This window comes from Populus euphratica, unplaced genomic scaffold (genome assembly GCF_000495115.2).
Source record: "Populus euphratica unplaced genomic scaffold, PopEup_1.0 scaffold280.1, whole genome shotgun sequence".
NCBI lineage: Eukaryota > Viridiplantae > Streptophyta > Magnoliopsida > Malpighiales > Salicaceae > Populus > Populus euphratica.
The window spans coordinates 614954-629578 of record NW_011499979.1 but is presented as its reverse complement, the minus strand read 5'-3'; the positions used below and the strand labels follow the sequence as shown (position 1 = coordinate 629578).

General features: G+C 33.1%; 2 protein-coding genes and 1 pseudogene across 2 annotated transcripts; 2 read left to right on the top strand and 1 right to left on the bottom strand.

The window, feature by feature from the left end:
• The first annotated feature begins 1782 nt into the window (after positions 1–1782).
• LOC105139707 (receptor-like protein kinase THESEUS 1) lies at positions 1783–5415 on the top strand. The gene has a single exon (XM_011046266.1). The coding sequence runs from the start codon at positions 2534–2536 to the stop codon at positions 5075–5077; it is 2544 nt and encodes an 847-aa protein (XP_011044568.1). The 5' UTR covers positions 1783–2533; the 3' UTR covers positions 5078–5415.
• Positions 5416–7745: 2330 nt separating this feature from the next.
• Positions 7746–14625, bottom strand: part of LOC105139709 (uncharacterized) — an 11452-nt pseudogene continuing 4572 nt past the window's right edge.
• LOC105139706 (phytohormone-binding protein-like) lies at positions 9580–10615 on the top strand. Its single transcript, XM_011046264.1, has 2 exons — positions 9580–10039; positions 10211–10615. The coding sequence occupies exons 1-2, from the start codon at positions 9859–9861 to the stop codon at positions 10492–10494; spliced, it is 465 nt and encodes a 154-aa protein (XP_011044566.1). The 5' UTR covers positions 9580–9858; the 3' UTR covers positions 10495–10615.

Here is a 14625-nt window from a genome sequence, read left to right as displayed (position 1 = left end):
CTTAACCACACAAGCTTTGTTATTTGGAGCTCATGTGGAGAATGTTTAGGAATGTCCTGCAAACTGTGTTTCTAAAAAAGTTAATTTTTTTATTAAAAATTAATTTTTTTATATGTTTTAGATCGTGTTAATGCGTTCATCTTAAAAATAATTTTTTTAAAAAATAAAAAAAATATTATTTTGATATATTTCAACATGAAAAGCAACTGTAACCACATTTCCAAACAGTTGGTATTATAGTAGTGGTTACTTTTGAAAATATTTTTTACTTGAAAATATATTAAAATAATTTTTTTATTTTTAATATCAGGATATCAAAACAATACATAAAAAATATTAATTTAAAATAAAAAAAAAATTAAATTTAAATTTTTTTAAAATATTTTTATAACACAAATAAACTGATATATCTATTAACCTACAAAAAGCAAACTGTGGAGAGCTCACAAGGATTTACCGCCGTCAATTCCGTTAATTAGAGGAGGACACTTGCCCCAAACGCTGCTGCCAAACAGTAGGACACCGTTATCTGACGCCGCCAGGTCTGTCCCCTCTCAATCTCAAAGCCGCGTAAAGCGGGTCCCAAAGATCGTTTGGTCCCAGCACAGCAACCATTACCCTTCTAGGACAGAAAAAGAAAAAAAAGAAAAAAGAAAAAAAATGAAAAAACCTTACGCTAGAACATATTTGCCTTATTTATAAATTATTAGTTTTGTGCTATAATTTGTTCACATTCTCAAATTAGCTGTATCTTTTTTTTTTTATTATTTAACGATAACATATATTATTAGATTAATTTACACCTTTATAAAATCAATATTCTTTCTTCAAATAACCAAAAAAAGAAGATGCAAATATCCTTGAAAACTGAACCAATTTCTCTAGAATTAGCTTATAACCTGTTAGCATTAGTATTTCGTCAACAAAAACATATTTGATCTAATAATTTAAAAATAAATAAATCAAAAGCTGGTGCCATGGAAGAATTTAATCAAGATATTATGAAGATAGAAGTGTACATGTTCAAGGTGACCAAAACAATATTAGGTTTTAAGTTTTACGTATATATAAAACTTCTTTTCAATATTTCGCTAGCATTAAGAGTGAACTTAACTCTTCTTAACAAGCAATTAATTTCTTGTTTTTTTAAGAGAAAATCCTTATTTGTAAACTAGCCTCACTATTTTTTTTTTCAATATTCATGGATTCAAAATAATTTTCATCCTCACAGTTAAATTCCCATCCAAAATTTATTAAACATACAGACATATATATTTTTGTTGGTCTTCTTTAATTTTTAAATTGATAATTTTAGAATGTATTTGAAAACAGTATAAATTATATTCCCTTAAATTTTGATATTTTTACTTAAAATAATTTTTTAAATATTTTTAAATCGTTTTAATATTTTAAAGTTAAAAATTATTTTTAAAAAACAAAATTTTTTATTTTAATATATTTTTATATAAAAAATATTTTAAATTATCGTTACTATCACAAACCAAAGTTTTTTTTTTTTTGATTTACGTGGGGTGTCCAGACCAGCTTACGCGCATTATGATTAATCCTCACAGCCCACTGAACATCCTGCAAGCCCAGTAAGCAGATAAGGCACCGCGGGGATGACAAGACTCGAACTCAGTTACGGAGTAAAGGAACATATCGAAGTTTTTTATATGTGTGAAGAGTGAACTTCACCACCTAAATCAACAACTTAAACGTTAGTATTAATTAAGCAATAATAATAGATGGTCGTCTCTTATGAAAAACAATTAAAATACAAGCTGTGAAACATGAATTCAATGAACTGGTAGAGAGACCTCACTTTACAGGGACATTCATGTAACATGACTCATGGCAGTTTCTGTTAGTGAATTCCAATCTTAAAAAATATACTAAGTATCTAACTCAAACCAGCAATTATCCTTAAAAAAACAATAACAGCTAAGTTTTGTGTGAGGGAGATTTTATTTTGAATGAAGCAAGAAGTTTCATATCCCTTCTCTTCTTCTTGTGGGGTCCTCCTTTTTCACAGGTTAAGGACAGCCTCATCACCAGCCTGGAAAGGGTTGTTATAGCATTAGCTGCCCACTAAAAAGCTCTTTGCTTGATGGGCTTTCACGGCGACATTCATCAAATATCAACTGGACTTTGATCTCTGGCTTCATCCCAATTCACTCTCCCTCAGTTTCTCTCCTTTTTGGTTTTCTTCTTGAGGTAAGAGTGTATATTTCAGCAAAAAGTTTTTGTCTTTGCAATAATGTAGATTGCATTCTTTTGTACTTAATTACTGTTTTTTTCATAGAGCTAAGCTTGGTTGAAGTTGGTCTAGATAGATCTGAGGTTTGTGAGGATATTGTTTTTGAGGCATTTAGTGATCTGGGAGCTAGTTCCTAGCATTTGGGTTCTTAAGGCTCAGGGATTGGGGTTTGGGAGCTAGGCAGTTCTAGTTTTCGTTTTCTTTTTTTTTCTGTGATTTGGGACTTGTGCATTATTTGGCTTGCTAGGAGCTCGAGGGTTTGGGATATTGCAAATGGTGAGCATGAAACTAGTGAGCTGGTTACCTGTAGTTGTTGCTTGTGTTTTATTTGAGTTCCTTGGTCATAGTGGATCATGTGCTGCATTCACTCCTCCTGATAACTACTTGGTGGCTTGTGGTTCTTCACAAAGGGTCATCTTCCAAGGAAAAACTTATGTTCCTGACTCAGGGCATTCTTCTCTCACTTTAAACACTGGAACTTCTGTTGTTGCCAAGTCCAATTCTAGTTTCCCATCTCCTATCTACCAATCTGCTCGAATTTTGTCAGGCATATCGTCTTACAAATTTGATATTAAGCAAGAAGGCAGGCATTGGATCCGTCTTTATTTTTACCCTATTCCAAACTCAGGCCAAAACTTGATGTCTGCGTCGATCACTGTAGCCACTGACGATTTTGTACTTTTGAACAATTTCACATTCAAGAACTATAATGGTTCTTACATGTTCAAGGAGTACGCAGTCAATGTGACTTCTGATACTTTGACCCTTTCCTTCATTCCTTCAAACAATTCTGTCACATTTATTAATGCAATCGAAGTTGTTTCTGTCCCTGATGAAGTCTTTCCAGACCAGGCAGTAGCTATAAATCCATCTACCCCTTTTAGTGGTCTTTCTGAACTTGCCTTCGAAACTGTTTTCCGGTTAAACACTGGAGGTCCGTTGATCACTGCAGAAAATGATACTCTTGGAAGAATTTGGGAGAATGATGCCAAATATCTCCATGTGAACAGCTCTGCATTGAATGTTTCAGTTAACCCTGCATCCATAAGATATCCACCTGCTGTCACTACTGAAATAGCACCAAATTGGGTTTATGCCTCTGCTGATGTGATGGGAGATGCAAATGTAGCCAACATGAACTTCAACATAACTTGGGTGTTCTCTGTCAATCAAAACTTCCGCTATTTTGTGCGGGTACATTTCTGTGACATTGTGAGTAAGGCTCTGAACAATCTTGTGTTCAATCTGTACATAAATGATGATAATGCCGTTGAGAGTCTTGACCTCTCAACCTTTACTGGTGGCTTGAGTGTACCCTATTACAGAGACTTTGTCTCCAATGCTTCAGTAGATTCAGATACTTTCACTGTAAGTGTTGGTCCAGATTCAACAACAGATTTGGCAAATGCAACTATGAATGGGCTGGAGATTTTCAAAATCAGCAATGAAGCTAAAAGCTTGGATGGGCTTTCATCTGTTGAGAGCCTCCTTCCTCAATCACCATCGAAGAAAAACAAGATTGGAATTATCATTGGTTCGATTGTTGGAGCTGTGGTTGCATTTGGTTTGATTGGTCTCTGTTACTGTTGCTTGGCAGCACAAAGGTCAAAGACTACTACTCACCAGGCACATCCATGGCTGCCATTGCCATTATATGGAAACTCTCAGACCATGACCAAGATGTCCACAACTTCTCAAAAGAGTGGAACGGCAAGCTGCATCTCATTGACTTCCTCTAATCTTGGTCGGCTCTTCACATTCCAAGAAATCCTTGATGCAACGAACAAGTTTGATGAGAGCCTGCTTCTTGGGATTGGCGGCTTTGGCAGGGTGTACAAAGGAACCCTTGAAGATGGAACTAAAGTAGCTGTCAAAAGAGGAAATCCCAGATCCGAACAAGGTCTTGCTGAATTCCGAACTGAGATTGAAATGTTATCGAAGCTTCGCCACCGTCATCTTGTCTCTCTTATTGGCTATTGTGATGAGCGGTCAGAAATGATTCTTGTCTATGAATACATGGCTAATGGACCCCTTAGGAGCCATCTATATGGAACTGATCTTCCACCTCTATCATGGAAGCAACGACTAGAAATATGCATTGGGGCTGCCAGGGGCCTGCATTATCTCCACACAGGTGCCACTCAAAGCATTATTCACCGAGATGTCAAGACAACAAACATTCTGTTGGATGAAAATTTCGTGGCCAAAGTTGCTGATTTTGGCCTCTCAAAAACGGGCCCAGCTCTTGATCAGACCCATGTGAGCACAGCTGTTAAGGGTAGCTTTGGTTACCTTGATCCTGAGTACTTCAGAAGGCAACAACTCACAGAGAAGTCAGATGTGTATTCATTTGGAGTGGTTCTAATGGAAGTTCTCTGCACTAGACCAGCTCTAAACCCTGTTCTCCCTAGGGAACAAGTCAATATAGCAGAGTGGGCAATGACCTGGCAGAAGAAGGGCATGTTGGATCAAATCATGGACTCCAATCTAGCAGGTAAGGTGAATCCAGCTTCTCTCAAGAAATTTGGGGAGACAGCTGAGAAATGCCTTGCAGAGCATGGAGTTGACAGGCCATCAATGGGAGACGTCTTGTGGAATCTTGAGTATGCTCTTCAGCTTGAGGAGACCTCATCTGCGCTCATGGAACCTGAAGATAACAGCACAAACCATATCCCAGGCATTCCGTTGACACCACTTGAACCATTTGATAACAGCGCAAGTGTAATTGATGGAGGGAACTCTGGAACAGACGATGATGCTGAGGATGCTGCCACTAGTGCTGTATTTTCTCAGCTAGTAAATCCTCGTGGAAGATGAGGAGGCTTCCACCCATTCTTGGACAAAGGGCATTCTGGTGAAGATTTGGCTGTCTGGTCACCGAGTGTTTGTGATAAAATGGGAAGTGAATGAGCTAAGGTTATCTCTTATCACATTGTTCAATTTTTTTTTTACCTCAATTTATCTTCCATAGCTTGTAATATTGTTCAGCGATGGATGCGAATGAATCCATCTGAAATTGCAAGTTACCGTAAGGGCTTGATCTAAAATTCTTCTGGCTTTCAGCTGCCACGTTATTTATTTTTCACACAATTACTGGAGATATTCAATGTATTGCTTTCACAATATTTATATCCACAGATTGATTATAGAAATAACTCACAGCTCACTGTCTCAGTAATCTGATTCATTTTCAATGCTTGATTATGTGATGTCTTATATATATGCTGCTACAATACTCTGACTACTACTATACATATTTTCTTTATGTGGAGAACTTGATTTTTGTGAGCTCATTCCCAATACTGAGATTTAATCTATTCTCCAAAACTTTCATCTTCTAGCTCTTGTGGTTCAGGGAAAAAAAAAAAATCTATATAATCTTTTATGTGATAAACTGCAGTTTATGCAGCAAAACCTCAGGTTGCCTTACATTTTTTATCAACACCATGTCTCGCTATCTCAGCATTTATTCAACTTCCTGAGTTAGTTAATGAAGAGAACAAATTGACTCAACAGGAACTCAGAAACAGGCAAGCTTCTGTTCAAGGCGAAAAAATAAAATAAAAAAGAGCTTAGATAATAACTTATGGACGATGTACATCCTATTATAAAATAACATAAATTATATTTTGAGATTTTATATAATAATTTAAATTTTTAAATTAAATTAATTTTTTATATGATATTAAAACTTTAATAATTAAGCAATCACGAGTTTTTTAAATTAAATTAATTTTTTATATGATATTAAAATTTTGATAATTAAACAATTATGAGTTTAAATTTTATTATTTCTATTTATTTGATAAAAATTAAAAATAATATAATAAGACTCTGTACAAGTTTTAAACTTAAAAAAATTTTATTTGAAAAAATATATTAAAAAATAATATAAATTATATTTTAAAATTTTAAATTTTTTAATTTTAAAATTTTACTTAATAATTTAAATTTGTTAGTTTAATTAATTCTTTAACACGGTTACGTTTTTTTGCTCAAACTAAGACGTAAGAGAGGATTGTTGTTGAGTGAGCTGGACTCTAGTACATGGTCTATTAATTAATCCTGGACTGTGTGAGTTTTTCTACACTGGATAGGCTGCAGAAAGAGCATATTCGCTTAAAGCTTGCCCAGTGTAGGCCCAAAGTTAAATGCTTTTAACCCTGATAATGTTCATTGAAGTAGAAGCTTTCAAAGATGACTTAGGTTGACCGTGGATCGGATATAATAGAATTTAGATATCTTTATAATTTTTTTTTGATTGAATTGAATTAGCATTTGCTAATTGAAAGTGGAAAACAAGAAAACTCAGCAAAATTTCTTTTTTTTTCTTCAAAATTAACAAAAAAAATCCTTAAAGAAAGCTACTATATAGACATAAATTACTATTCATTATAATAATATAATTATAATTTGATCCTAAAAAAATACAATGTACTTAGCTTTGAGAATAAAATTATTTTTTTCACTATTATAACTTGTCTATTCATTATTAGTTCTTTAAAATTGATTTTCTAAGGTTATATTTAATTAGGGAAGTGTTAAGCATTTTTGAGAAAAATAAAAAAATAATAACTTATCATGTTGTTATGGATTTAGTCAAAACAAAAAAAAATGATAATTTGAACATAAATGACCCGCGGGCTTAGATTAAGCCCAAACACGACTAGATTGTAGCCTAGACCAATTTAAGCATTTTTTTTATTTGATTTTTTTAATATTTTTTAATTTTGAATTTATCAATTTAAACAATGCTATGATTGTTTATGGTTTTTAACAAAATATTTTTATGTGATTTTATGTGTACTAAATTTATTATACTATAATTTGTATACTTTCAACTATTATAATTTTTCTAGAAAAAAATTATTATTAAGAAAAATAATTATTCATAATATAATGAATAGAAAAATGTTTTTATAAAGAAAAAACACAAATTAATATGTATGTTCTTATTTGAAATTAAAATATATTTTTATTATACATCAATCAAAGAATAATTAAAATATATGTCAAAAAATATTTAAACACACTTCAAGCAAAACATATATAAAAAATAAATTAAATAAATTTTGTTCCCAACATTCTATCTTTCTACTATCTCATTATCTCATTTATATAGAGATATGTCATAGTAGTAGTAATAATATAATTATTATTATTATCATCACTATTTATTTTTTTATTTTTTTATAAAAATAAAATGCTTTGTAGTTTAACTATAAATACTCATATTTTATGTGATGTAATCTTTTAATTTTTATTATATAATCTATTATAAATATTTACATAATATATTTATTTAATCATGTATTTCATTTCTTTGCAAAATAATCAACACAGATAGTTGATTGTATTTTGTTACATGCTAGCTTCAAGTTATTACATAAGCTAGTCCGATGACACTTCTTAAGTATTGTTGAAAAAAAATAAATTTTCGATTATAATTTTCATTGCTAGAAAAAAATGTGATCGCCCAATGTAATCACTCCAACTCCATGCTTCCACGATCACCATTACCACCTTGCTCTTGCTCCTCTATCATCAACAATATTGCCTTTTTTTCCATTTCATAACTACCATCCCACAACAATCCATGGAAATAACTATTTTATTTTTATAAAAAATATTTTTCTTAACATATAAAAAAAGAAAAAAATTACTAATTTTTCAATAAAACATTTTACAAAAATAATATTAAAATAATTTAATCTTAATTAAGTTAAGTTAAGTTAAGTTAATATGGTCAATTTGTTTTTAATTAATTTAAATGTATATTGATTTTTTTTAACTAACATGACTTCATTTGTTTTTTCTTATTATATTTACAACTTTTCTCCTTAAAAAAAATATTTTCACCAACATTTTTTTTTTAAAAAAAAAAACGCCATTGTAGAATTTGCCTTCGTCTGAACTCTGACATGAAGAATGTATTTCCTGTGCAAATAAGTTTGCATACCAAGTTACAGACATACTTATCTTTTTCTTTTTTATACATAAGAAAGGAAGCAAAAAGAAAAGATAACTAGGACGTAAGCGAGAAGGGATGTTGTCCTATCCACAACTGGTATGGCCACTCTTAGCTTTGCTGGCTTCTTGAAATCTGGAGGTGAGTCCTCCTGCCAATTACTCCTTCAACATTCGTCGATAGAACACAGAGCTAGAACTGAATCTCTAAGTGAGCAAAACAGTTATCAATTTTGTTATCTTGTTTGGTTACTGGCGCAACATTGATTGAGATCTCTGCAACTTTGGGAGAGTGACTTGGACTCTGTTTTTTTTTTTTTTAAGAATTGTTTTAATTTAATAACTTAAATTATTAATTAAAATTTTAAAATATAATTTATATTATTTTTTAGTATATTTTTTCATGTAAATATTACTAATCTTATTTATTTTTATTAAATAAATAGAGATAGTAAGATTCGAACTCGTAACCAAATGGTCATTAAGGTTCTGATATCATATCAAACAGTCATTTCAACTTAATAATTTAAATTTTTGAGGTTTTAAAATATAATTTATAGTATTATATCAATTTAATAACTTAAACTATTAGTTAAGGTTTTAAAATATGATTTATATTATTTTCTAGTATATCCTCTCAGGTGAATATTATCATCCCTATTTTGGCACAACATTGATTGAGATCTCTGCAACTTCTGGGAGAGTGACTTGGACTATGTTCTTTTTTCATGTTAAGAACTTAAATTATTAATAAATAGGGATAATGAGATTCAAACTCGTGATTATTTTATTATTAAAGTTTTAATATCATATTAAATAATTACCTCAACTTAATAATTTAAAGTATTGAATTTTTAAAATATAATTTATATTATTATTTAATATTTTTATGTAATTTAATATGGTATGACCAGCTCTTCTCCAAAGTGGGAGAGTTTTATATGATCCATGACTTGTAACCACGTAATAGACAGTGAAAATGGGGATTCTTTTACTTACCTTGTATGCTTCTGACAGTGACTCTTTAAAGAAAGAAAATGTACTACTATAAAATCCCAATCAAAATGTACAACTTGAGGATTTGTACACTTGTATGCTTCTGACAGTGACTCTTTAAAAAAAGAAAATGTACAACTTGAGGATTTGTACTGGGACTTTCTTGATAATAGGTTAAACGGGCACAGTTTCCATTTCTTTGTTTAGTCATGCAAATCCTACAAAAAAGACGAAGTCGCTGTCCCATGTTAAATGGAAAAGTCGTCTTAAACCAACATTTTCAGGCCTTCCGACTTGATCATTCACGAGCACAGCAGTCTATATGTGACATTTTCCAATCCAAAAGAACAGTTTCCTTATATGTCATCTTGCCTGGCTGGTTGCTGAAGTTAACATCCAACATCTATTGATTACTGATTTTTCTTTTATCTCTATTCGCTAAGATTCTTTGGACAAGACACAGGCATCCACGGAGCCACCTTAATTTTTGTTCCCTGTACAAAAGAAAAGATGCCATACATGATACATGCATCCTGTCCTATAAAGATTGCCTGATCGTTCATATTGCCTTATTAATTTCCCCGGATTCTAACATATTCACACCTCCATTCCCAAGACTTTTGCCTTTGAGAGTCATGATTAAGGAAGTCAAAACTCAAGTCAATGTTAGGGTTGAGGTGGATGTCTTATGGAAAGCTTTTGGTAAGGATTTGAAGGATATTCTTCCAAAAATGATGCCAAATTTAGTGAAGGATGCTGATATTCTTGAAGGAGATGGTGGCCTTGATACAGTCTACCTCTTTAACTTCGGCCCTGGTAAGTCCATTTCTTTTACTTATTGATTATGACTTGACTTCATGTGTTCACTTGGATCATTTATTTTTTCTGAATGAATTAAATCAGCAAGAGGATGCCATCTGGACTGCTTCTCTTGATTTGCACCTGTGATGGCTGTAACAAATTTTTTTGGTCTCAAAATACTGTCAGGTTTAAAAACTATGACATACCAGAAAGAAAGGGTTACAGAGTTTGATGAGTTTGCTCATCGAATCGGGCTTGAAGTAATAGAAGGAGGGCACCTGAATCATGGTTTTTCTCATTACAAGACGACTTTCCAGCTTACTTCAACTGGAGAGCAGGAGACCCTAATTGATGTCACAATCTCATATGAGTCTCAAGTTGAAGAAGACACCATACCATCAAATTCAGCATCATCAACATTAATTTTCATCAAGCACATGGAAAATTATTTGATGAATGGTGCTACTTAGGTTGTTTGCATTTCCCGGGGCTATGATCTGTTGAGCGCGACCTAATCACTGTAATAAAAGGGAGGGGAGGGCATTTCATTTCGATGTATTGATCTTCAGTAATCTTTGAAGTTATAAAGTTTCCATGTCTTTGAACAGCACTAACAAATACATATGCAGATACAGAACATCTTTCTATTTCAATAATATCACACATAATATTTCAAGTACATGTTTAACAAAAGATAAATGATTTGACTATATGTCAATATCACTGTAGTTTTGAAGTAGTTGATTGTCATAGTTTATCATGGATGATTACCAACACAAAACCGTGGAAACAGCAAACATGAAAAGAACATAACAATGAACAGCGAGAAACGTCTTGCATTATTCACTTACTAAATCCCACACATGGCAGCCACCATTTGCTTTTTAAGCTCGAAGATAGACATGCTTCTATTGTTGTTCGTTAGGACAGTCAAAAATCATTACAGCATTTACTTCTTGCAGACAATGCCATATCCTGCAGAAGCCCCCTTTGTGCAGTCTATAGTGCCATACAGTCACTGGAACCACAATATTTGCTCTATCCTCCAAGGTGATTATGACACTATTCTTGCATGATACTCTCTCCACTTTCAAGCCCTTCTCTGGGAAGTAACAAGTGGAGAAGGAGCCTTCAGGTATGACTAAATCTTGTCCATTGTAAGTGAGCTTCAAATGGTCACCTTCACTGTCCCAAGTTGCTGCCTTAGTGGCTTCAAGAGAGAAGGTTTGAGAGTTAAAAGAACGCCCAGGGCTTGAATCCAAGTGAAATCCTGGGGTCGGCCAGCTGGCCTGTGACCAATGAAGTGGCTGTTGATTTGAAGATCAAAATCAGATACTAGGCTGAATTGCTCATTGCTCTTTCCATGGAAATAGAAGACAATTTCATCACCACAAATGAATTAGGGATCATCATGCTGATCCTGGGGCTTCACAGTTAGGTTTGCGGTCTGAAAAAAAAATCAAACACATTAGTTTCCATAACTGAAACATGCAAATTGACAGCCTATTATTAAACAAGTATACACTATTAGTCGAATAATACAAAATGTCTTATTTCAAATTGCTATTTTAGCTGTCAACCTGATAAACATATTTAGTACTTATGAGAATAGAATTGAATGAAAAGAAGCGGGTCATATCTTGCGCTTGCACTGGGCCTTGCAATGTGGAGAGTTGCAGTCAGCATAGCAAACTTTTTCCTTGGTGTTATGTGAGTAATTGCTTGGACATTCAATGGGGCAAAGTATATACCGGTTATAGCATCGGGTTCCTGGGGTGCCACAGTAGAATAATGGTACTCTTGCTTTTGCTTGTATGAATCCTGAAACAACGATGAACAGAATGATGAAAATGGAACTGCTACTTAAGATCTTCATAATTGCTGTTAGTGATATAGGAAAGAGAAGAAAGTAGGCCAAGCGATGCAGGAACTCAACTTTTCTTGGTGCTCTATATAGAATTGAACAAGCTGCAGGCCAACTGTTACATTTAGTATTCAAGCTTCTCTTTTGGTTTCTAAAACGTTTGTTAAGCTTGTGATTTAAATTTAACTTTTGCTCACATTTGAGGCATGAATAGGGGCTTAGCCGGCTCTCCAACTATCCCTTTCCTTCAGCCTGACAAGGACTCATGCAATTAACCAATTACTAATGCCTTCGATGTGCGAACAGTTCCGCATAGGAGAATGTAATATGTATACTTCAACATGATTGGCTACAATGACAGGAAATTGGTATCTTTAGACTGTTAAAAGTTAGACTTCACCGTCAAGGATAATGCTATTCAGTGAATATTGTTAGGATGAAGATATGCAGAAGAGCAAACAAGGTAAAATAAGAAATGATGAGGTACACAAAACTTACATGGTTCATCTAATTAGGCCATATCCACCGGTAAGTATAAAAGAATTTCACTACGAAATGTGAAAACTCTATTAATAGGAAAACAATTAACAATTTCTTTACTAATAGAAGTAAACACATCACACACTCTCTCTCACAAATACTTCACAAAAGTGTATCACTCACTATGGGATTACTCTATCTTATTTTGGTGGTGCGTCAAAGGCTTTGGGATGCATTCTATTTATTGGCCAAGCATCCTAGCCTTTGCATTAACTTGACACTGAATCGGTACCTACCATTTTTTATGCCTAATAGAAAGAGAAAAAGAGTTATCGCAAACAAAAAGTCATCTACGCCACAACAAAGAGGCAAGCATCGTCGAGGAGCACAACCATTTAATGTGCGATGCTGCAAAAGTGCGTACTAATCCAATGAAAGCTAGTCCTCCTGCATTAAAAGGAAATCGCAAGCGTCAATGTAAATAATTGGAGGGCAACTTAATTGACAGAGAAAAGAATGTGTTGATAAATAAGAAGATGAGAGTAAGAAGGGGTGTAAGAAACAGGTTGTTCTGCTGAATAAAACATATAAAATTCAAAGGAGCAACAAACACAGCAATTAATCAAATGCAATTAATAATAGAATGCTTATTTGAATGTGAGGGTTGCGTTGGTTGAAGGTGAACCACAATTTCATAAATGGCCCAATAGTTGAATGGAACATGCAGCTAAGAACTGTAGTAATGGTGGGAAGAGAGGGCAAAAACCCAAAAGAATGAGGGCTGTAGTAGCAGTGATCAACACGCATAGAAGCAGCAACAGAGAGGTGGAAAGTTCGAGGGGGAAAGCATGGATCCAATGGCATGTGGGTATAAGAGAGACTAAACATAAATATCGAACCAAAGTAAAAGCAACAACACAGCAATTAATCAAATGCAACTTAAAAATAAAGAAATGTTAAGGCACATTGAGCAATTGCAGAAGAGCTTTCACTGTGTTGGAACAATCAACCAAGATGGAAGCAATAATGAGTGATTATTTGATTTGGTGGGGGCTGATTGCATGACCAATTTTCCTACAAACAACATCCACACAAAACAAATGAAAAGAAAGCAACAGCAAAAAAGTGATGGATCATCAATGTAACGTGGGGAAAATTACAACAAAGAAGGAGAAGAAAGTGTGGGCTATTTGTGGCTGGCCTGCGATTCTTTAATGCATGAGGAAGCTCAATGGATCTCAGACAGGTAACGTGAAGAAAGAGCATTGAGAAAAACAGCTATCAAAAACATTACCTTTGAAGGGGGTGAAACTGAGAAGCGTTGTTTTTTGGTAGGTGGTCCTGTTGTTGCGAATACTTCCGGTGAAGCCTGCTCCCCTGATTCAACCTCTTCATCTGTGACCAGGACGGATTCAGGATCCGGGTAAAATAATATAGATATATAACTAAATTAATTAAAATTAAAAACAAATCTAAAAATTATAAATTTTTAATATAAAATAAAAAAATTTATGTATATTATAAAAATTTCTCCACGAAATTCTCTTTTTTTATATAATTTTAACTGCTTATAATTAGATTTTATTTGTTGAATCATTATAACATCTTCTAATTATCAATATTTTTAAATATTTTTTTAATATAAACAATTAAATTATCATTCAACTAATTATTATTATAATAAATAATCATAAATTATTTATTTTATTAATTTGTCATAATTTTTTTTCAAATTACATTTAAATTTTAACTTCAACTAAACAATATAATTAAATCTATTTCAATCTTTATATTCCAAGAGTTATAACCGATTTAACTTTCACCATAAACATTTAAATTTTCTTCTTCAATTATATTTTATTTAGTATCACACCCGGACATCGCGATGACCTTAAAATTTTTAATGGAATGGAAAGAATGGATTTCTGGCATCCTATTCTTTGATAGGGGAATGATCTTGTTTAAGGAGTCGCCACCTAGTATTATGGTCACTAGGAACCCTAACTGGTCAACAGAGATTCTATGGTTCGGGATTGGTTACGTAAAAGGGAAGATAATATCACCCCTTAAACGTCCTGTCTGAGACAGGCTGCATTGCTAGTTTCGTCTTAAATTGCTATATGTTTATTAGCTTGTGGTATGATAATTTGCTTATAATATTCCTGACTCTGGCGTCAAGGAATATTTAACTACGGATATTTCCAACTCTGGGGGTGGTAAATAATACGGAGGAATCAAAAAAAATAAATTTAAATTT

What these genes read in the sequence shown, in the direction of transcription:
- LOC105139707 (XM_011046266.1), top strand. Translation starts at nt 2,534, where the DNA reads ATGGTGAGCATGAAACTAGTGAGCTGGTTACCTGTAGTTGTTGCTTGT.
- LOC105139706 (XM_011046264.1), top strand. Translation starts at nt 9,859, where the DNA reads ATGATTAAGGAAGTCAAAACTCAAGTCAATGTTAGGGTTGAGGTGGAT. An exon ending in CCTCTTTAACTTCGGCCCTG is followed by an intron (nt 10,040 to 10,210) that starts GTAAGTCCATTT and finishes AAATACTGTCAG; the next exon opens with GTTTAAAAACTATGACATAC.